The sequence below is a fragment of the Hemiscyllium ocellatum genome, chromosome 15 (genome assembly GCF_020745735.1).
Source record: "Hemiscyllium ocellatum isolate sHemOce1 chromosome 15, sHemOce1.pat.X.cur, whole genome shotgun sequence".
NCBI lineage: Eukaryota > Metazoa > Chordata > Chondrichthyes > Orectolobiformes > Hemiscylliidae > Hemiscyllium > Hemiscyllium ocellatum.
In genome coordinates this window covers 54523509-54547921 of record NC_083415.1, presented here as the reverse complement: position 1 = coordinate 54547921, position 24413 = coordinate 54523509, and the positions used below count along the sequence as shown (strand labels likewise).

Below are 24413 nucleotides of genomic sequence, written 5' to 3'. Positions count from 1 at the left end.
CATATTCAACCATTCCTTATAGCTAGAGAATCCCAATTCTCCAGGGCAATAACATCTTTGTTTTAATACGGTGACGAGAACTGTCCAGAGTATTCAAGCTTCAGTCGAACTAGGATCTTATACAGTTCGAACACTTCCGGTCTCTCACATTCTATGCCTCAGTGAATTGAAAAAAGCATGTCACATCCTTTTTAACAATCTTATTGCCCTGCTCTGACATCTAATGATGTCCTAGCCCCCCAATTCCTCCATACATCGTAGTCTCTTGCCTCACAGCACTTTCAGAAATACACAAACTCTATTCTCGTACATTCTTCTTCTTCCAACTGACCACACTGTATTAATCTTTCTGGAATCTAAAGCCTTCTTCCACATGAGCAATTTTTATACCACCTGTAAACTCCTTTATCACGTTCTCCACAATGGGGTCTAAGTCACAAATACAGATTACACAAGGTGAGAGGGTGAGTATGGAGCCTTGTGGAATCTACTTTCAGACAAACATAACCATAACCTTATCCTACATTAAGCTAACGTTGGATCCCGTCTCCCTTGAATCCCAAAGGGTTTTCCTTTTTTGACCTAGCTTTCAGCTAGCAATCCCACAGGTAGCTTGTGTGCTCTGGTAAATCCATATGATTTTATTATTACAGTCCGAGCTTGGGTAATCAATAGCTCATGGGACACGACCACTAAGCCTGATCCTGTTCTCACTGTATAGACACATGTGCAGTGGGTGCTGGAGACAGTAACAAGGAGGAAGATGGCTCACTCATCCTCCTCCATTCTTTACACTCAGAAAAGCTGGAATAATTACACTAGCTCCATCAAACATTTCACCACATTGATCAAAGCCAGTGATCAAATCTGGAGTCTGTCTTTAGCTACTTCCATCTGAGGAGCTGCCTAAAACGTGTTTTCACAATAAAGGGAACAGACAGAACCAAAAAGGACATTAATATCGATTTTTAACAGCGTCTGCAAAGGATTCCAATAATGACTTTGAAACCACAGGAGTTTGTAGAGTTGAATATACAAGCGACATGGGATATGTACAAGAGATGGATTCTTTATCATGCTCTTAGACTTAGTAATAAAGACAGTGAGGTCATTGGTATTGACCGTGCCAGAAATGGCAGCCAACCAGAAAGCAGTTTGGTTTATCCTTCTATACAGCAACTATGAAAATCTCTTACAGCAAGTTGCCCAGTTCAGGAAACTCAGGCACAAAATTCAGACTTTTGTTTTTGAGAGTATCTAAAAAATCCGCACTCATATTCCAACCAAATGGAAATGTATCCTGTGTAAAAGGCATAACTTAGGGCCAGAAATCAATGAGAGTGTTTGTCATGTTGAACCTTCACCTTTTTATCACACCTCCATATCTTTTTCTGTAAATATCAATACCTGACAGAACTAGTTGCAAAGTATCGTTGTTCCAATTGTAACCAGAGTAAGGTGCTTCAACTATTTTTTTTTAAAATAGTGAATCTTTTAGTGAGAAAGATTCATCCATATTGATCATTCAACAAAACCAGGTTTAATTAAAAAGCAGATTACATTGGGAAGTTAAATGTCAAGTCCAGACTCAGTCTCTGAGATTTGCCAACTTATTACAATTTGCCCTGTAACTATGCATTCATTGAGTGGGGGGGAAATTGACTAAGTCCTTCTTTCAGATTCTTCAGCACTGAATTAGAACCTTAGTCATGCAAATATACAAATTAATAGGCCATTCAGCCCATCGAGTCAGCACTGAAGCTGATCAGATTACACCTCAACTCCATCTCGCTGCCTACCCCTTTGAGTCTCTGTGAGAGCATTACAATGCAGTACAGGCCTTCTGCCCTCGATGTTGCGCCAACCTCTGCAACAAATCTGAAGCCCACCTCACCTACACTATTACATTATCATTCTTATGTTTATCCAGTGACCATTTAAATGCCCTTAAAGTTGGTGAGTCTACTACTTTTGCAGACAAGGCATTCCACGCCCCCAATACTCTGAGAAAAGAAACCACCTCTGACATCTGTCCTATATCTATCATCCCTCGTTTTACAGTGATGTTCCCTCATGCTAGTCATCACCATCTGAGGAATACCTCAGTCTTAAAAATATTCACAGACTGTTTCTCTACTGCTGTCTATGGAAGAAATTTCCAAAAGACCAACATCCTCATAAAACAAATTCTCATCTCCATCTTAAAATGACAGACACCCAGTCATAGAGTTGTAGCCTCTCCAACAAGGGCAAAACATCTTTTCAGTGTCAACCTACTGAGTTCACTGAGTATTGTATAAGATCACCTTGCATCTTAACTCAAATGGATCACAGGCCCAAGGTGTCCAGCCTTTACTCAGATGATAACATTAAGTATTTTCAAAGTTGAAAGATTTCTAGCGAGTAAGCAAATCAAAGGGTATTGGGGAATAGGCAGGAAAGTGGATGAGGATTACCAGATCAGCCATGATTTCACTGAATGGCTACTTCTGCTCCTACGTCTTATGATCTATTCCCTAACCCCAACTGAGTCAATCTTTTACAAACTGCTTCTAATGCCATTATGTCTATCCTTAAATAAAACGTGAGCAAAACTGCACACAGCACTCCACGTGTATCGTTACTGTACAACTGGAACAGAACATCCCTACAGTTACTGTTTATTGCAAGGGGAATGATACATAACATATTCCATTGCCTTCTAAATCATTTGCCATACCTTTCCTTTAATTACTTCATGAGATTTGAGCATCATTAGTCGGGCCAGCATTTGATGCCTAGCCATAATTGCCCTGTGTACTAACATTTTGCAATTCACATATCCAGACAACCTGATCTCACTTTACTGTATAGATCAGCGATCTCTTCCCATTTAAATGAAATGCTGCTTTTTTTTTTAATGCTCCCTGCCACGGTGGAGAATTTAATATTTTTCTACAATGTGGCACATTTGGCAAATTTGTGCCGACTTGCTTGACCTATCCGTTGACCCCTTTGGGTTCTCTTCACAACTTAAACCACCATACATTTGGTCCGGTCAACCAAATCACCCTCAAATTACCAATTTATTTTCCCCACTCCGTCACAGAATGAAAACAAGACTTTAAAGAAAAAGCTCCAGATATGATTAATATTTGGCTCACATTGATAGCTGCCTTTCCAATTATACTTTCATACTGTTTACCAAAAGGAAATGTATAACTCTATTGTCCTCATGTCTCTCAGATGTCGACATGCGTAATACCAAAGGTCAGTACTTCATTTATACTATGATAATCTGTCTTTCAAAAAGCTAAAATAATTTGTTGATAAATCCAACTGTTCTTGGATCATAATAGATCATCTACAGATTGACATTAAAAAGCTTATGTTATCATGGAAGTGATTTAAAATCCATGCTGAATCTTTCCCCAGTTAGGGAATCACTTCCCAATGCCAATTAGTACCTGCTGATATCTTGGATTATCCATGGGGATAGATCCAGCATAAAGTGGGTCTCATCACTACTGCTCATAAAGATTGGTGAATTTGAACAAACTAAAACATCCCAAGGCACTTCCTGAGAGAGTCCATGAGAGTTTTACAACGATTAATTCAAGGAAGAATCAGAGCAGGTGACCAAGGAGGAAAAAAAACAGACAAGGAGAGATGTAAGGACGAAAACTTTGAATCTTAAGGCTCTGGCAACGGAATACATGCCACTGAAAAAGGTGAAGAGTTTAAGGCAGGGATGCTCAAGTGGCCAGAATGTAATGGGCTTGGATATCATGGAAGGCTGTAAAGCTGGAGATTACTCAGAGTGCAAGGGACAGCCATGGAGGCATTTGAAAACATTGATGAGAATTAACTGGTGTTGTTGTAGGTCAGCCAGCATGGGGCTGACTGGTAAATGGGATATGGTGAGAGTTTAACAACAGGCCAGCATTTTAGATGACCTCAATTTTACAGAAGCTAGAATGTGGGAGGCCAGCCAGCTGAGAATCGGAATAATTGAGTCTGATTCAAAAGGCATGGAGGAGAGCTTCAGCAGCACATGAAGTAAGAATGGAGGAGTCAGACGATATTACGAAGGTGAAAGTAGGCAGTGTTAGTAATAGCTGGATGTGGTCGGAAGCTCAACTGTGCCCACAATACGAAAAAAATCTGGCTATTGGAACATGCTTAGCTCACCAAGGCAGAGCACGTGGTACTGAATTAAAACTTACTTCTTTGCTTTCCCAGGCATAAAACCACGTAAGCAACTTTGAGCATTGACAGTGTACAGTGTACAATCAACACTCTGCTTTTATCAACCCTCAAGGGTTTACAGCTGTTTGCCCGTTTCTACCCACTTATCACGTTATACAAATCCACATGCAACCCTCATCAAGTGACAATTCTCCTGGTTGAGTCTGCATAGTGAATGCCAGAAGACCATTATTTCCAGAGAGAAGCTATCTTCACAGCTGAGCTCAATTGTACATTCCCACATCCACATTTTCCACCATGACTCCCTGGATACTGATGCAATTGAACCTGCCAGATTCCACCCCTCAATCCTGCTATTACACCACTGGCAACCTTTGACGGCAGCTGATCTCAAAATCTAATGGATTTAGTAACTTTTTCTATTAACTCATGGAATGAGGGCATCACTGGCTAGACCAGCATTCACTGCCCATCCCTTGTTGCCCAGAGGACAGTTAAGAGTCAACCACATTGCTGTAGGTCTGGAGTCATATGTAGGCCAGACCTGGTAAAGGATGGCATTTTTTCTCTCCTAAAAGACCATTAACAAACCAGATAGGGCTTTCACCCACAATCAACAATGGTTTCACGGTCATCATTAGACTCTTAATTCCAGAATTTTACTGATTTGAAATTCCATCTGCCATGGTGGGATTTGAAACTGGGTCCCCAGAACATTCCCTCGGACTCTGGATTAACAATATAGTTCTGAATTCACTCACTTCCAATGAGAAGAGCTCAACCAATTCAACACTGTTAGAATAACCCTCTTTATGACCTAATACCTAAAACGGGTCTCAGATTTTTTTAATAAAAGATATTGCTGTGTTGTGCAATGGACATCTGTTGGTGAGCTTAATATGTTTGAAGTGTATACAAGTTATGGGCAATTGTAACTAAAACACAGATATACAACAAAAAAAGGAAATAATTAACTGAAAAGTCTCAAAACACATAGCAGGTTAGAGAGTGCACATAAAAAGGAAAACCCAAGTTAACATTGCAAACATGCAGCTTTTCAAAGGAACTGACATTTCAATTCTATTCCTCGGAAGGAATCATTTACCATGGGCTAATCTGGAATTAATTTAATCCACACTGAGAATTCTATATAGATGCTACAAACAGGAAAACAAGGTTTCATCCATTGGAATTAATACAATGAAGGTAGAGAGCAGGTTGTGGTTTAAAGCCGTACAAAGCGACAGGCACATGGAAGAAGCTTGAGGGGCTGGATGCCACCATACAATCAGGTCAGGAATCCAAGGTAGTTACAGTTAGTTAGGATAGTGAGGGCAGGGATTGGTATGCTTTCCTTTATTGATCAGAGTATTGGGTACAGGAGTTGGGAGTTGAAAATGTGTTGCTGGTTAAGCAGCATCCAAGCAATAGGAAATTCGACGTTTCGGGCATAAGCCCTTCATCAGGAATGAGGAGAGTGTGCCATTCCTGATGAAGGGCTTATGCCCGAAACGTCGAATTTCCTATTCCTTGAATGCTGCCTAACCTGCTGTGCTTTAACCAACAACACATTTTCAACTGTGATCTCCAGCATCTGCAGACCTCATTTTTTACAGGAGTTGGGAGGTCATTTTGCGGTTGTACAGGACATTGATTAGGCCATTGTTGGAACATTGCGTGCAATTCTGGTTTCCTTCCTATCAGAAAGATGTTGTGAAACTTGAAAGGATTCAGAAAACTTATACAAGGATGTTGCCAGGGTTGGAGGATTTGAGCTATAGGAAGAGGTTGCATAGGCTAGGGCTGTTTTCCCTAGAGTGTCAGACGCTGAGAGGTGACCTTACAGAGGTTTATAAAATCATGAGGAGCATGCATTCCCAAAATGCAACACCTTGCACCTACCTAAATTAAACTCCAACTGCCACTCCTCAGCCCATTGGCCCATCTGATCAAGATCCCATTGTACTCTGAGGTAACCTGTCCACTATACTTCTAATTTTGGTGCCATCTGCAAACTTACCAACTATACCTCTTATGTTCACATCCTAATCCCTTTGCTCTGGTAATGTCACTGCAGTCCTACCAGACCAAAGGGCTGCTCTCTTTAGTGAGTAAGAGTGAGAGTGTGCGTGAGAACGTATATGCGCGGGGGGGGGGGGAAAGAGGAAAAATGGGGGACGGAGGGGGAATGGGGTGGGAGAGAAGAAGAAAGAGGAGGTGGGGTGTATTGGTGGTGGTTTAACCTGAAGGTCACCATTTCTCAGCTGAGTGGAATGGTCAAGGAGGAGTGTTGTTCACGGTAACCTCAGCCAGTGAGGGAATTGAATCACTCTACATCACAAACCAGTCATCTAGCCAACTGAGCTAACCAACCAGTTTTGCTCTGGATTCTCCCAGAGGAAATGGCATCAATGCACCTACTTTATTTGGGTTATCTTTCTGAACACCTCAACCAGATTGCCTTTAAACCCTGTAAATTCAAGTGAATGCAACCAGGTTTCTGCAACTCACAGCAAGAGCACTGTGCTGGGGTTGTGTGACTTGGAACACCGTTGAAGTCTCACAGTGGGAGTGAATGTGTGCAGAAGCTACCTACTCGGATTATCTATAACCCCAATTAAAAATACAGAAGCAGGGGAATAGCAATAAAACCAAGTGCTGGAGAAAGTCATCAGGTCTGTCAGCCTCTGTAGAGAGAGAGAGAGAGAGACAGAACCAATTCCAAGGAACATGGACTCTGTGTTTTTCTCTCTCTCGCCACAGATGCTGCCAGACCTGTTGAGTTTCTCCAACACTAGTGTGGGTTTATTTCCACCCGCACTAATTGGCTTCTGTTTCAGTAACGGGGCCAGGACGGACGGGACACCTCCCAGACCCGCAGGTGGGTCTCTCGTCAAGAGAATGAACACTGCAGCATTTTAAAAAAAACACCCTATGTCTGGGAAAAACAATAATCTCAACAAACTTAAGGCTGTTCCCCAAACTTTTCTGAACAGGTATTACCCTTCTAAGTATTGAGGGAGGAGGGAAGACAGACTTTTTGAGTCCCATTAAAAACAGTGCATAAAACTTAAGTCCCCCAAATCCTAATCCTCCCCCCGACTTGGAACAGCCAAAAAAGGTCGTTACTTACTTTCTCCTTCCACTTTCTCGGCTCCCCGGTTCCAGATGATCTGACGGGTCTCCAACTTTACCTGCAGCGTCCTCCTCTCGGGCCGCTGGGACTTCTTGGAGTAGAAGACAGTCATGACTGTGCCCACCTCCAAACTGCGGCAGAGTTCGGCGATCTGGGGTTCACTCGGCACCCCGTGCTGGGGATTCAGCAACCCGTTGTGGAATAGCCCTCCTGCAACAACAGCCATGTTCGCGCTGTGTGTGTGTGTACGCGAGAGAGAAAACCCCAATAAATTGCAAGAGATGAACCCAAATGGAAAAGGATAGGCAAAAAGCAAAATCAAAACCCTTTTGTTAAATCAAAAGAGAGGGGAGCACAGCAGCTGCAATGCAATTTTAGGATCAGTTACTGAGAGGGAGAATAGCAGCCGCTTCTATTGTCCTGCTCCACGCGATTCACTGTGGGGCTAAGAAACATTCACAAAAACCCTCCAGGGCTCGTTAGAAACTTCCCTGCCGTCATGGAGAGAGTGCCCTTTAAACCTTCCGTGCCTTTTCCACCTCCTTCCTCGCTGTGTTTCGCTTCTTCCGCTGCAGTTATCGATCTCAAAGATTTCTCTGCAACACTCTTGTGTATTTCTGTAGATATCGAGATTTTTTTTTTGTCGACGGTCCGGAAGTAAGGCTTCTTGTGAGGATTTCACATAACCCAACGGGGGATGGGGGGGGGTCCTGAATATCTCCAAATGTATACACACACGACACTCACACAATTAGTTCCTCTTTCTCCGAGGTTCCTAAGATTTTTTTTACTGCTCTGCCGCTCGCATCCTGGCAGTCTGTGAACACACACACACACACACACACAGCATCCAGCTGGCGAAATGCTATACTACTCACCCTTCCCCCAGCTTCCCTGAGCCATAACCCCACCTCCAAAACAAAACCACTGCCGCACTTCAGATCCTACTGTCTGCAGCACTAGTTTTCCAGGTCTCAAAACGCTAACACGGAGAGTGGGGGTGGAATTCTCTCTCTCTTCTCCCAGACCCCTCCATTATTTCTCAGATAGTGTGATGTACCAAGTAACGCTGCAATTAGAGAACTCCACATGCTTGGTGTGATGCATCTTCATACAAAGTCACCCCAGTATCCCTCAGGCAAGTCCAATACCGGTCTAAGGGGGTGGAAACAGTTTTTGAAAAAAATGATGCTAACAGTAGAGAGATGAATAAGAACTGCGGATGCTGGAAATACAAAACAAAGTACAAGTTTGCTGGAGAAACTCAGCAGGTCTTGCAGCATATGTGGAGATTTAAACAAAAATTTAAACAGCTTTCGGGTCCAGTGACCCAACTTGAGAGAGGAGTTGGTTGAGAGGACTACATATGATTTTTTTAAAAATGCAATAGTTTTATCTAGGCAAAAGTGAGGACTGCAGATGCTGGAGATCAGAGTCTAGATTAGAGTGGTGCTGGAAAAGCACAGCAGGTCAGGCAGCATCCCAGGAGTGGATGATCAACGTTTCGGGCAAAAGCCCTTCATCAGGAATGAACATTCCCACTGTGCTTTTCCAGCGCCACTCGTAATCCAAAGTCCTGATATAATCAGGAAATAGGACCACATTGGTTTTGAGGAGAAAGTGAGGATTGCAGATGCTGGAGATTAGAGTGGTGCTGGAAAAGCACAGCAGGTCAGGCAGCATCCAGAGTCGATATTTCGAGCTTAAGATCTTCACCAAGGACCACCTCCCAACAGTGAGTATGAGGTAGAAGAACAAATAGGTAAACAGATTATGAATAGATGGAGAGGCAATAGGGTAGTGGTGATGGGAGATTTCAATTTTCCCAACATTGACTGGGATACACTTAGCGTCAGGAGGTCTGGATGGAGTAGAATTTGTACGAAGCACCCAGGAGAATTTTCTAGAGCAGTATGTCGCTAGTCCGACGAGGGAAGGGGCCATATTGGACCTGGTACTGCGGAATGAGCCAGGACCGGTGATAGAAGTTGCAGTGGGGGATTTCTTTGGGAACAGTGACCACAATTCTGTAAGTTTTAGAATACTCGTAGATAAAGAAGACAGTGGTCCTAAGGGAAGAGTACTAAACTGGGCCAAGGCCAATCATACCAAAATTAGGCAGGAACTGGGAAATGTGGATTAGACACAGCTATTTGAAGGGAAGTCCACATTTGAGATGTGGGAGGCTTTCAAAGATAGATTAACAGTAGTGCAGGATAGGCATGCCCCATTGAAGGCAAAGGATAGGAGGGGCAAGTTTCATGAACCATGGATAACAGGAGAAATTGTACGACGAGGCAAGAGGAAATGGGAAGTACACATAAGTCTAGGCAGCTAAGAACAGAATGCACCCTGAGGAATATCAGAAGAGTAGGACCAATCTTAAACGAGGAATCAAGCGGGCTAAGGGGTCATGAAACAGCTTTAGCGAGCAGAGTTAAGGAAAATCCCAAAGCATTTTATTCTTATATAAGAAGCAGGTAACTAGAGAAAGGATTGGTCCACTAAAGGATAACGAAGAAAGGCTGTGTCCTGAACCTGAGAAAATGGGTGAAATTCTCAATGATTACTTTGCATCACTGTTCACGGAGGAGAGGAACATGATGAGATTTGAGATTAGAGATAGAAGTTTGATTAGTCTGGATCATGTTGGCATAACGAGGGAAGATGTGTTGGGTATGCTAGAGGTTATTAAGGTGGACAAATCCCCAGGACCGGATGGGATCTATCCCAGGTTGCTGAGAGGGGCAAGACAGGAAATAGCTGGACCCCTGACCGATATCTTTGTGGCATCCTTAAATACAGGGGTGGTGCCGGAGGACTGGAGGGTTGCTCACGTTGTCTCCCTGTACAAGAAGGGTAGTAGGGATATTCTGGGTAACTACAGACCAGTGAGCCTGACGTCTGCGGTGGGGAAGTTGCTGGAGAGGGTACTGAGAGATAGGGTCTATTTATATTTAGAAAAGAATGAGCTTATCAATGATAGGCAACATGGTTTTGTGCGGGGGGAAGATCGTGCCTTACCAACTTTAGAGTTCTTAGAGGAAGTGACCAAGTTGATAGATGAAAGAAGGGCTGTTGATGTCATATACATGAACTTTAGTAAGGCGTTTGATAAGGTTCCCTATTGTAGACTAATGGAGAAAGTGAAGTCACCTGGTGTGCAGGGTGTTATGGCTAGATGGATAAAGAACTGGTTGAGCAACAGGAGACAGAGAGTAGTAGTTGAAGGGAGTTTCTCGAAATGGAGAAAGGTGACCAGTGGTGTTCCATAGGGGTTAGTATTGGGACCACTGTTGTTTGTAATAGACATAAATGATCTAGAAGAGGGCACTGTTGGTATGATCAGCAAGTTTGCAGATGACACAAAGATTGGTGGAGTAGCAGAAAGCATAGAATACAGGAGGATACAGATAGACTGGAGAGTTGAGCGGAAAAGTGACAGATGCCTTTCAATCCAGACAGATGTGAGGTGATGCATTTAGGCAAGTCTAATTCTAGAGTAACTTATACAATGAATGGAAGAGCCTTGGGAAAAGTTGGTGGGCAGAGAGATCTGGAAGTGCAGGTTTATTGTACCCTGAAGGTTGCTGCACAGGTGGATAGAGTGGCCAAGAAAGCATATAGTATGCTTGCCTTCTTTGGACGGGGTACCGAGTACAAGAGCTGGCAAGTCATGTTATAATTGTACAAGACATTGGTTGGGCCACATTTGGAATACTGTGTACAGTTCTGGTTTCCACATTACCAAAAGGATGTGGACGCTTTGGAGAGGGTGCAGAGAAGGTTTATCAGGATGTTGCCTGGTATGGAAGGTGCTAACTATGAAGAGCGGTTGAGTAGGTGAGGTTTATTTTCAACAGAAAAAAGGAGATTGAGGGGGACCTGATTGAGGTTTACAAAGTCATGAAGGGTATAGACAGGGTGAATAGAGACAAGCTTTTTCCCGAGGGTGAAGGATTCAATAACAAGAGGTCATAATTTCAAGGTGAGAAGTGGAAAGTTTAAGGGGGATACACACGGCAAGTACTTCACACAGAGAGTGGTGGGTGTTTGGAATGGGTTGTCAGCAGAGGTGGTAGAGGCAGGCACAGTAGATTCATTTAAGATGCGTCTGGACAGATGCACGAGTAGGTGGAGAGCAGAGGAATACAAATGCTTAGGAATTGACTGACAGGTTTAGACAGTACATTTGGATCGGCTCAGGCTTGGAGGGCCGAAGGGCCTGTTCCTGGGCTGTAAAGTTTCTTTGTTCGACAGTTCTGGGCCGCCTTCACCGCCAAACTCTAACCACTCGACGCCTGTAGGAAGAACGCCTCATCTTCTGCCTTAGGACCCTCCAACTACACGGGATCAATGTAGATTTCACCAGTTTCTTCATCTCCCCTCCCCCCAAATTATCCCAGATCCAACCCTCCGACTTGGTACCACCTTTGAACTGTCCTACCTGTCCATTTTCCTTCCCACCTATCCGCTCCCCTGTCCTCTCCAACCTATCACCATCAACCCCCACCTATCGCATTCCCAACTAACTTCCCCCAACCCCTCCTATTTATCTCTCACCCCCCCCCCCTTGCGATTCCCCCACATTTCTGATGCTTGCTTATGCTGTCTGACTCTGCTTTTCCAGTGCCACACTTCTTGACTCTGCAATGGTTTTAAGCCAGTTTCAGGGATGGGACCAACTACAAGCCATTTCATGGTCCACTACCACAAAAATACAAGAAATGGGGGTGCAGGAAGACAAAGGAAGCAGAAGTTTGACAAAGTCAAGAGTGGCATGATGGAGAGAAACCAACAGTTGCAAATGTGAGACACTAAAGATTTTAAAAGAAAAAAAAGGTCCCTGTTCAATCCTGGGTTTCAGCAGAACACGCAGGTGAGTCAAAAAGTCCCTAGCTCAGAACTGACAGCAATGAGGCAAATTTATTCAGCTCCATCTTTGTTGTTTGGCTTTCAGATGGGAAACTAACCCAAGCCAATGTCAACACAGTGGGCAGCACTCTTACCCTTATAAGGATCATGGGCAGACATCAGCTACAGCAGCTTCACCACAGGACCTAGGCTGGAAAATACACATCAGCAGAGGGCTGGTATCATTGCTATTACAGAAACATGGCGTAAAGTGGGACACAAATGGCAGCTCTGGTTACAGTGTTGTGAGGCAAAATAGTGAGGGAGGTTAAAAAGGGGGTGGAGTGTCAGTTTTGGTCAAAGAAACAACTACAGCAGTGGGGGGGGGGGGGGGGGGGGGGGGGGAAGGAAGAGATAAAAGGTAGAAATATCATCAAATGTATCCACGTAAAATTAGCTAAGGAACAAAGATAAAGGGATAGCCTCACATCTGGGAATGTCCTGTAGGCTCCGAAATGGAGAAAGTGAAATTTAAGAGCAAAAATGTAGGAAAATCTGAGAATGCAGTGACAACACAAAATTTTAACTACTGCAATATTAACTAGGACAGTTGTGTGTGAAAGGAATTGAGGGAGCAAAATTCTTGAGTGCATTCAGGAGAATATTTTTGGCCAGTATGTAGTAATAAGAGAGTGCGGTTCTGAACATAATTTCATTTGCAAAAACTGACAGATGAAGCAGCATTGGGAGAACATTTTGATGGCAGTGATCAGAATTCAATTACTTGAGCATAATTGTGGGAAAGGACAAAGATACAACAGAGCTCTAAATTAGGACACGACCAAGTTTATCGAATTGAGGAGTGATGTAGAAATAGTGAAATGGAAACAGCTATTTGAAAGTAACTCAGTTTCAGAGGCATCAAAAGGGGAAATGCAGGGGGTTTAAAGCAAACACATTCTCATGAAGAGAAAAGGGTCAGACATCAAATCTAGAGCCCCCAAGGTCTCAAAAAGCTTCTAGTATAAAGCAAGACAGAAATGGAAAGCTCAGGTCAGACACAAACCACAGTGAAATCAAAACAAAATTAGGACATGAAATATACAGAACAAGCAAAAATCAAGATGAGCCTAGATTCAGAGCGTGGAATCAATGGATAAGTAGCAGATTGGATAGGAAGCTAACTGCAAAATGAATGGGTTCGGTCAAAGATATTAAAAGTTCACCATATGTTTACTAACAATGGGCACAGCTGGATACTGAAGTGGGTAAATTGTATTCGTCTGTACTCAGGAGAAAGTGAAGACTGCAGATGCTGGAGAGTCAGAGTCGAAATGTGTGGTGCTGGTAAAGCACAGCAGGTCAGGCAGCATCCAAGCAGCAGGAGAATAGACGGTTCAGGCATAAGCCCTTTCTCAGGAAGGTGTGGATGGAGAAGGGAGCTGAGAGATAAACAGGAGAGTGGGGATGGGGTTGTGGGGAAGGTAGATTGGAAGGCAAAAGTAGATGGAGGTGGTAGGGTGATAGTGATAGGTCAGAGCGGTGGCTGGAGCAGGTAGATAGGAAGGAAGATGGACAGGTAGGACAAGTCAGAGGCTAGTGTCGAGTTAGAGGGTTGGATCTGGGATGAGGGGGGGGGGGGGGGGGGGAGGAAGTGAGATGAGGAAATAGTGAAATCTACATTGATCCTGTGTGGTTGGAGGGTCAGAAGATGAGGCGTTCTTTCTCCAGGCATCAGGTGACTTGGATTTGGTGGTTGAGGTGCCCTAGGACATGCATATCCTTGGCAGAGTGGGAGTGGAAGTTGAAGTGGTCTGCCATGGGGGGGGTCGCTGTTTGACCCCTAGCCCCACCCTCCTACTTATCTCTCAGTCCTCTTTCCTCCCCCCAAATTCCTGAAGGGTTATGCCTGAAATGTCTATTCTCCTGCTCCTTGGATGCTGCCTGACCTGCTGTGCTTTCCCAGCGCCACACTTTGATTCTTAGTCTGTACTCAGGAAAAAGCTGTTAATATTGTACATCACTACGACTCTAGGAGATGGTAAAGATAACGGGCAGAGCAAAGATTGAAATATGAACTTGAATGGTTGACCATGTTTAAGAGTAGGTAAGTTGCCTGGTCAAGATGTCTTGCAGCTTAGGCTGTTAAAGGAAGTGAAATGGCAATAATTGAAGGGCTTGCCATCATCTTGGAAATTTTTTCTAGATACAGGTGGCAACTGGAGAGTGGCATATTCAAGAAGAAGTGTAAGGATGCTGTTTGTAACTAATCAGTTTATCCGTGGTGGGTCAGGTTTTAGAATCAAATAATTTTAAAAAGACATTCCTTGAAGAGATTAAAGAGAAGCAGCATGGATGTGTCAATAGCAGATCATGCCCAACGAGAACATTAATTTTCATGGTATTAGGCAAGAACTTTCAAAAGCTGATTGGAGGCAGATGTTCGCAGGTAAAGGGATGGCTGGAAAATGGGAAGCCTTCAGAAATGAGATAACGAGAATCCAGAGAAAGTATATTCCTGTTAGGGTGAAAGGAAAGACTGGGAGGTATAGGGAATGCTGGATGACTAGAGAAATTGAGATTTTAGTTAAGAAAAAGAAGGAAGCATATGTCAGGTGTAGACAGGAGAGATCGAGTGAATCCTTAGGAGAGAGTGTAAAGGCAGTAGAAGTATACTTCAGGGAAATCAGAAGGGCAAAAAGGAAACATGAGATAGCTTTGGTAAATATAGTTAAGGAGAATCCAAAGGGTTTTTGTAAATATGTTTGAAGGACAAAAAGGTAACTAGGGAGAGAATAGGGCCCCTCAGATCAGCAAGGCAGCCTAAATGTGGAGCCACAGGAGATTTGGGGGGTTGGTGGGGGGGGGGGGGGGTCAAAAGAGAATACTAAACAAGTATTTTGCATCAGTAGTTACTGTGGAAAAGGATATGGAAGATATAGAATGTGGGAATTAGATGGTGACATCTTGAAAAATGTCCATATTACAGCGGAGGAAGTGCTGGATGTCTTGAAATGCATAAAGGTAGATAAATCCCCAGGACCTGATCAGGTATACCCTAGAACTCTGTGGGAAGCTAGGGAGGTGATTGCTGGGCCCATTACGGAGATATTTGTATCAATGATAGTCACAGGTGAGGTGCTGGAAGACCGGAGGTTGGCTAACGTAGTACCAATGTTTAAGAAAGGTGATAAGGGAAAGCCAGGAAACTATAGACTGGTGAGTCTGACATTGGTGGTGGGCAAGTTATTGGAGGGAATCCTGACAAATAGGACTTACATGTATTTGGAAAGGCAAGGACTGATTAGGGATAGTCATCATGGCTTTGTGTGTGGGAAATCATGTCTCAGGAGCTTGACTGAATTGTTTGAAGTAACAAAGGAGGATTGATGACAGCAGAGCAGTAGACGTGATCTATATGGACTTCAATAAGGCGTTCAACAAGATTCCCCGTGGGAGACTGGTTAGCAAGGTTAGATCTCATGGCATACAGGGAGAACTAGCCATTTGGATGCAGAATTGGTTCAAAGGTAGAAGACAGAGGGTGGTGGTGGAGGGTTGCTTTTCAGACTAAGGGCCTGTGACCAGTGGTGTGCCACAAGGGTTGGTGTTGGGTCCACTACTTTTCATCATTTACATAAATGATTTGGATGTGAACATAGGAGGTATAGTTAGTAAGTTTGCAGATGACACCAACATTGGAAGTGTAGTGGACAGTGAGGAAGATTACTTCAGAGTACAACAGGATCTTGATCAGATGGGTCAATGGGCTGAGGAGTGGCAAGTGAAGTTTAGATAAATATGAGGTGCTTTATTTTGGAAAAGCAAATCTTTGCAGGACCTATACACTTAATGGGAAGGTCCTCGGGAGTGTTGCTGAACAAAGAGACTTTGACGTGCAGGTTCATAGTTCCTTGAAAGTAGAGTTGCAGTAGATAGGATAGTGAAGGTGGCATTTGGTATGCTTTCCTTTATTGGTCAGAGTATTGAGTATAGGAGTTAGGAGGTCATGTTGCAGCTGTCCAGGACATTGGTTAGGCCACTTTTGGAATATTGTGTGCAATAATGGTCTCTTTCCTATTGGAAGGATGTTGTGAAATTTGTAACGGTTCAGAAAAGATTTACAAGGATGTTGCCAGGGTTGGAGGATGGAGTTGTAGGGAGAGGCTGAATAAGCTATGGCTGTTTTCCTTGGAGTGTCGGAGGTGGAGGGCTGACCTCAAAGGTTTACAAAATCATGAGAGGCATGGATAGGATAAATAGACAAGGTCCAAGACTAGAGGGCATAGGTTTAGGATGAGAAGAAAAAGATATAAAAGGGACCTAAGGGGCAATCTTTTGACCTAGAGGGTGGTACGCGTATGGAATGAGCTGCAAGAGGAAGTGGTGGAGGCTAGTACAAATACAGCATTTAAAATGTGTCGGGAGTGTGGTGCTGGAAAAGCACAGCAGGTCAGGTAGCATCCGAGGAGCAAGAGAATAGACATTTCAGGTATTTATTTGGGTAGCTCCAGCGCTGCACTCTCGACTCTGATCTCCAGCATCAGCAGTTCTCACTTTCTACTCACATTTAAAAGGCATCTGGATGAGTATATACGAATAGGAAGGGTTTAGAAGGATATGCTGGCAAATGGGACTAGATTCAGTTAGGATATCTGGTTGGTCTGGACGAGTTAGACCGAAGGGTCTGTTTCTGTGCTGTACATGTCTCTGACTCTAATTACAAGATATTATCTGCATGGAATATGTTTGACAACGAACCAGGTAAAAGCATGGCTAACAAAATTGAGCCCAAAACAAGTTGGGAAATGACCCCTCATTTTCTGATTAGAAATTTTAGTCTTCCAAATTCAACAAAGAATTCAACAACTTCAGACCTTGAGAGATACACTTGGTTGATGTGTAACTTGTTTTCCTGTCGGTCAGTGCTGTCCTCTGTTCTGTTGTTAATACCTACTTTGGAGCTATGCCTTACACCTTCTGTATAACCCTAAACACTCCATTTGCCTTTTGTTCTGGGAAATCTTTGATCTCTCCTTGCCCTCCAATCTCCCTGAATCTTCTCTCCGAGTGCCAACTCCACGTTTTTCACCTTTTATTTGACCCACTCACTCCAGCATTACCCCACTCCTTGAATCAGTTCTGAAGGGTCACTGGATCAAAAACGTTAATTCTGATTTCTTTGCACAGATGCTACCCCACCTGCTGAGTTTCTCCAGAAATATCTGTTTTTGTTTCAGATTTCCAGCATGTTCAGTTCACTTTTCTCCTTCTTGGGTCATCCTTCTGTTCCAGTTGGTGTTAACCCACCTTTTACTGCAGCACAAACCCTTTCTGCCTATCCTGTAGTTCTCCCTGATATTTGCATCTGCTGCTCCATGAATATCTCGTGTTAAAAGTGCAGCATTTTACAGACCCCATCACCAGGTTCAGGGGTTCTATAAAACTCTACTACTCTGTTTGACCAGCCACAATTTTACACGGTGTAGGCGAGGCCAAGAGTGACACACCTGCCCACCCCTCAGTTGGAGATCCTGAAGTGGCCAACCTTAAGTTATTTAAACTTCAGCACAGTGGCTCAATGGCTAGCCTTGCTACCTCATAGTACCAGGGACCAGGTATGATTCCAGCCTTGGATGACTCTCCATGTTTGGTTTCTGCTGGATGCTCCAGTTTCTTCCCAAAGATGTCCAGGTTAGGTCGACTGGCCGTGTTAAATTGCCCCATTGAATCCAGGGATGTGAAGGCTAGGTGGGTAGCCATGGGAAATGCAGGGTTACAGGGTTGGGTGCTGGGTCTGGGTGGGATGCTCTTTGGAGGTGTGACGCAGACTCACTGGGTTGAATGGTCACTTTCCACACTGTGGGGATTCTGTGATTGAAGGCTGCTTCCCATCTGTTCTCAATTTTTAGACATGCAGGAAGAGGTGGTAAAGACTAGTAGGTTGCCTCGCTTGACTGCAGATTGGGGTGGTCTTTTACTAGAGATCCTGCATATATCAAAAGCCTTTTGCAAGCTCCCTCTCCCACCCTAGTCTCTCCCTTCGGACGTCAGCATCAGCTGTCCCCACACTCCTTCCCTTGACCTTCTCTGGGGTCTCACCTCCCCTTCCAGTCACAAGGCCCTTAGCACTTATCTATCTCTAGACTCAAACTAAGAATCTGTGGACTGTGTGTAATCCCAGTCCAAGTCATTGCTGCCATTGGCACTATAGGGACTGCTCATGCAGATGGGCCGAAAGCCTGAGCCTCATCTTCAACCAACTAACAATCCACTGAGCATTAAATGCCTTAGGACGACTGTGGTGCTGGAAAAGCACAACAGGTCAGGCAGCATCCGAGGAGCAGGAAAATTGACGTTTCAGACAAAAATCCTTCATCAGGAATGCCCAAAACATCGATTTTCTTGCTCCTCAGATGCTGCCTGACTTGCTGTGCTTTTCCAGCACCACTCTAATCGTGACTCTGATCTCCAGCATCTGCAGCCCTCACTTTCGCCATAGAATGACTGTAATTGACTGTGACTGTAATCCTCAGATCCTTCAGGTGAAAGAGCATCTTTCTGAGAAACCTCAGCTGAGTAACACCTCACCTCACCTCAGTAACATTTGTAAAATCTTGCCAAGTGTGTTTGCAAACACAGAAACAAGCCATTCAGCACAACAGGTCGATGATGGTGTTAATGTTCTACACCAGCCTTCTCCTAACCCCTACATCGAACCTCATCAATATTGTCTGCTTTTCCTTTCTCCATCCTCTCTTGCTCTCTCTTTCCTCTTAAATGCTTCATATACATATATCTGGATCTATTTTACTCACCGTGACAATTCCTTGTGATAGCATGTTCAAACTTACACAACACTTACCGAGTTTTGAGAAGATTTGTTTACACAACTCCTCACATTGTAAAGGCTTTCCTGAATTAGATGGAGGAGGCTCCTATGGAGGATAAGACATGGGCATGAAATCAGTTTGCCAAAGTGACTGGTTTGGGTTTTGCACACTGCGCAGTTAATTTTACAACTGGGATTCCCAAAACTGTGACTGAACTAATAATTTGGGTGAAATCGTGACTATTTATTGTACTCTGTCTCTGCTTATAAATTGGAAATGTTCGTGCCTATATTTTCTTAATAAAGTAAAAAAAAACACAAGGCTTTGACACACCTTTATCAAATAACTCCTGAAAACCTATTGCATCAATTGTACCTTCCCACCCACACTGCAGAGGTGGTGGGTTTATATTGCAAGGTGACCTTGAGGATAGTGACGCACATGAGCATTATATTATTACATCTTCCTGTGTGTCACAGAACAAAGACAAGAATTATTGGAATGAAAATTGTAATCTTCTGTGCTCCTTGCACAGAGTTCAGTTCTGTAGGAAGATTGCATTGATTGTGACTTTGCCCAGAAATGGCAAATTACAGTTACACAAAATGCAAGATGCTGCTTTTATCAGTTCCATCTTGCATTTTAAAATCTGTGAAACGTCATGTTTAGATAATATTCGTATTTCACTTCTCCCGCCACAGATCAGTTTAAAATGAGTGTTACATTCATATATACAGTCTTTAAGAAAAATAACTTCTTTAATTCTTGCTGATGTACCAGTGGGTGAATACATGAAAGCAAAGTATTACAGTGACAAGTTAGACCATTTGCTCCATGAGTTTCTCCCACTTGTTTAACCTAACTGTTCTCCTCTATTCTATCTCCTATATTGATTTCTTTCCCCCTGAATGCATCGGTGTTACTTGCCTCAACTACTCTTTGTGGTAGTGAGTTCCAGTCTCACCACACTCTGGGTAACAAGTCTTTCATGAATTCTCTTCTGAATTTTAGCAATGCTTACTTTATAATAATGCACCCTGCCTCTGGTGCTCTTACTCACCAACACGTTTACATACCTGTCAAATGCTTTACTAACATTAAAGACCTCCATCAGGTCAGCCTGGACTTCTAATCAAAGATAAAGTTGCTATAGTCCTAGAGGGCTGTTCTGTCAAAGAGACACAACTAATAGTGAGTTTAAACTGAGAATCACCACACCTCAGAGGCATGAAGTTGAAAAGGTCGAATCTTAGTGTTGATCTCAGCCATTGTGGAATTTGAATGTTGCTGCTGGAGTCACTATGCATTGCAAACCAGCTATCCTGCTAACTGAGCTAACCAACGCCTACTCTTGCGTTATTGCAGTTATACAATTTAAAAAAAAAATTGTGCTAGTGATTACTTGGTAACCAAGGCTTGAATGGGGAAGCAAGGAAAGTGGGGGATCAGAAATAATCAAAAAATGTCAGCCAGGCTTCTCTACCCTTAAGTAAAAACAAATGCAGATGCTGGAAATCTGCAATAAAAATTCCAGACACTGAAATTATTCAGGTCAAGCAGCACCTGTGAAGAGCAAAAGTTAATACTTCAAGGTCAATATGACTCTTCCTCAGAACTTATTGCTAAATGCTATCCAAAGACTCTGCATGCATGTGGGAATTTAATGAGACTCCATAATTACACAGCTTCCACCATTTTAGAAACACTGGGTCAAAAACCTAGAACTATGCATCTAATAGCATTGCAGACTCTCGTCTGATTTGTCACCAAGATAACCATTGCTAAATGATTTAAATGTAACTGCAGCAACATGAAAATTTTCAATCAAAACAAGGTCACATGAAACCTTGAATAACAGTCCAAGTTAGTTCAATGAGCCATTAGCTGTGTTCCAACTAACATTTACCCTCAACCAAAGTCAATAGAACTAGATTAATTTGCAATTCATAGTATTGTTTGGGCTCCTTGCTGTGTATAGTCACATTCACCTACCTAATAGCTTTGAGTGAATTCATTCTCCATGAAGCACTTTGGGCCGTAACTATGAGAAGGGGTGTGGTGCGATAATATTTCCATAACAATGTTCCAAAGCAACATTAGAATGTTTGTGCGAATAGTTTTTGGTTTCACTAGGTTAAAAATCTAGGAACAACTTCTCCAGCCCTGTTGGATATTTCCATCGCTTTCCCTCCCCCAAACGTTATTCACAAATTTAAAAAGTCGACTTCCATAAGCAAAAGCAACTAGAATAGAACATCAAACTCAATGCTACTTCCATCTCGAAGGATAAGGGGAGCAGATAAGAGCATCACAATTTGCAAGTTTCCCTCTCCAAGCCACGCACCATTCTGACTTTGACACAGAAGTAATAGGGATGTATTTCCTTGTCCAAAGTTCTGGAAGTTTTGAAAGGGTTCAGAAAAGATTTACAAAGATGTTGCCAGGGTTGGAGGATCTGAGCTACAGGGAGAGACTGAACAGGCTGGACGGTTTTCTCTGAAGCGTTTGGGACATAAACAAAACCAGAAGTTGCTGGCCTAGCAGCATCTGTGAAGAGAAATCAGAGTTAATGTTTGGTTCCAGTGACCCTTCCTCAGAAGGTAATTGGGAAAATGTCTTTATATGCAGAGGTTGGGGGGGAGGAGTAAACGACAGGTGGGGATAGATGCCAAAGAAACACAAGAACAGCTGGACAGTCAAAGGAGTCGATATTGATCTGGCAGGGAGAATGAATGGCTGTTAATGGAGACTGTTAGTGGCTAACAATAGGCAGACTATGTGATAACAAGGCCCAGCATTGTGGGGTACAGGGCTAGAACATGGGGAGCTCAGAGCCTAAAATTATTGAACTCGATATTGAAGGCTGCAGTGTCCCCAACAAGAAAATGAAGAGTTGTTCTTCCAGCTTATGCTGAGCTTCACTGGAGCACTGCAACAAACCTGAGACAGAGATATTGGCCAGGGAACAGGGTGGTGTGGTGGACTGGCAGGCAACTGGAAGCTCAGGGTCTTTTTTGTGGGCAGAATGTAGATGTCCTGCAAAGCAGTCACGCAGTCTACGCTTCATTTCCCCAGTGTAGAGGAGACTCCATTGTGAGCAGCGAATACAGTAGACAAGATTGTGTGAAGTGCAGGTAAAAAGTGCTGCTTCATCTGGAAGGTGTGTTTGGGCCCTTGGATACTGAGGGGGAGGGAAAGGAGATAAATGGGCAGGTGTTACACCTTTGGTGGTTGCAGGGGAAGGTGCCATGGTGAGGGGGGGGGGGGGGGGGGGGTGATGGGAGCGATGGAATAGTGAACCAGGGTATCCCAGAGGGAATATCCCTGTGGAAGGTGGACAAGGGAGGGAAGGGGAATGTGTCTGGTGAAGACATCTTGCTGGACATGGCAGAAATGGTGGCTGGTGATCTTCTGGATGTGGAGGCTGGTAGGTAATGACAGCCTATTGGCTGTTGCGGAAATTTGGGATATTAGCTAACTGGAGGAAGTACACCACAGTATAAAGTTGTTGGAACTTGGCAATAAATGTGTGGATCAATATTGGTAATCTACAATTTCTTTTCTTCCTTTCTGAACATAAACCACCCTCTCCAGATATAGTTTTGAACACTTGCCCTCAATTCACATCCACAAAGTAACCATTCATTATGCATAGGCCAAGACGGGTTGCCAAGGACTGGCGTTACAGCCGAGATCAATTCTTTCCTCAACCTTGGCTTCAGGAGATTATTTATTACAAGACGTGATCAGTTTAGATTCCCTACAATGTAGAAACAGGCCTTTTGACTAAACACGTCCACACCGACCCGCTGAACTGCAACCCGCCCAGACCCATTTCCCTACATTTTACCTCTAACTAATTCACCTAATATTATGTGGCAATTTAGCATGGCCAATCCACCTAACCTGCACATCTTTGGACTGAGGGGGGAAACCGGAGCACCTGGAGGAAGATTGTGCAAATTCCACACAGACAGTCGCCCGAGGTGGGAATCGAACCTGCGTCCTTGGTGCTGTGAGACAGCAGTTCTAACTACTGAGCCACTGTACTGCCCTGACCTCAGTGTCTTCACTTGGACTTGGTTGTGATTTTACTTTACAGGAGGAGGACATCAATACAAGGAAATGGTTTGTTTTCTACCGATTTACAGGGCTATATGACAGGCAGAGAAAGAAAACCTGCTTTTAAAGAGAGATTATTTTCATCTCTTCCCCAGAAGTGGAAGTCATATTGCCTCTCCTTTGTGGGAATATTGTTTACAGATAGCTGACTGTTGACGCTTACCTGGGAATATAGAACAAAATTACAGGACAACGTAAGGCAAAGAGAAGCTGAAGTTAAATTACCTTGGCTTAAGCAAATTAACTGGATGGTGAAATCAATGTCATTAAATTGAGAAGTCTGTCCAGACATTCCAATCACCGTCAGAACAGATGCCCAACATTATCCACGGAATTCAGCGTCTGGCCTATCTCGCATATACTTGTCAGAGGTAATCCAGGGTGAAATCCAATCAGTGCAGGATTGGTGTAGATGCACCTGATTCTAAATTTCATATGCAACACTTGCTGGTATTTCAGGGAGTCCAAAATTGTTCAATGTCCCAAAGCTACAACGATTGCAGGGAGGTGAGCATATGAGGAAACAGAGTATTACGGTGCCTGTGGCCAAGTAAAGAAATGGAGTAATGGATGAAAATTTCAGGTAGGTTGGGCTGGGGGGTGGGATATCATTGGGTAGGATGGTGGCAGTACAAAGGACCATGTGGAGTGGTGGGTGGTGTCAATGCTAAATCAGGGGTTGGTTTATAGTTCCCAGGAGTTACAGCAGGTTCTCCATTTTCCGACCTTTTCTCAGTAAGTACTGCAGCTCAACTGAAACAGACATTGAGAGGCTGTAAACTGAGGATTCAACATGGTGGAATCCTGTCGATCCAAATTTTTCAGTTTTCCCAGGTAAGTCAGCTGTAGTCACCTACATTGGGAATTGCAAAACATTCTGATGCACAAACAATTACCTAGCCATTGGAATTTCTAAGGCGATTATTACATTCTCCTTTCCATTTGTCCCTTTTTATTCAAAGTCCCAACAGGCGATGAAAGGAAATGGCTAATGATGGCGAGTCAAAGAGTAAGGAACCGGAGAATGTTCATGCAGAATGTGTGGAGGGAGAAACAGCTTTGGGGTATTGTGCCAGTGCCCTTACACAGAGATCCCTATTTCTCATTCCTCAGAAGCTGCCTGGACAACAGAGTCTTTCCAGCATTTTCTCTTTTTGGAGAGTAGCGCGAGAGGGGGTCAGGGTCGAGGGGCGCGACAGAGAGACAGGGAGGGTGGGAGAGAGAGAGAGAGTGACAGAGAGACACAGGGAGGGCAGGAGAGAGAGAGAGAGAGAGAGGGG

The 24413-nt window shown here is 43.6% G+C and overlaps 1 protein-coding gene across 1 annotated transcript in view; it reads right to left on the bottom strand.

Annotated features, from left to right (window-relative positions):
- Positions 1 to 8156, bottom strand: part of plcg1 (phospholipase C, gamma 1) — a 178018-nt gene extending 169862 nt beyond the window's left edge. Inside the window, exon 1 of the mRNA XM_060836480.1 lies at positions 7322 to 8156. Coding sequence (XP_060692463.1) covers positions 7322 to 7550 — 229 coding nt within the window. The 5' untranslated portion in view covers positions 7551 to 8156. The remainder of the gene's footprint in view (positions 1 to 7321) is intronic.
- Positions 8157 to 24413: the final 16257 nt, after the last annotated feature.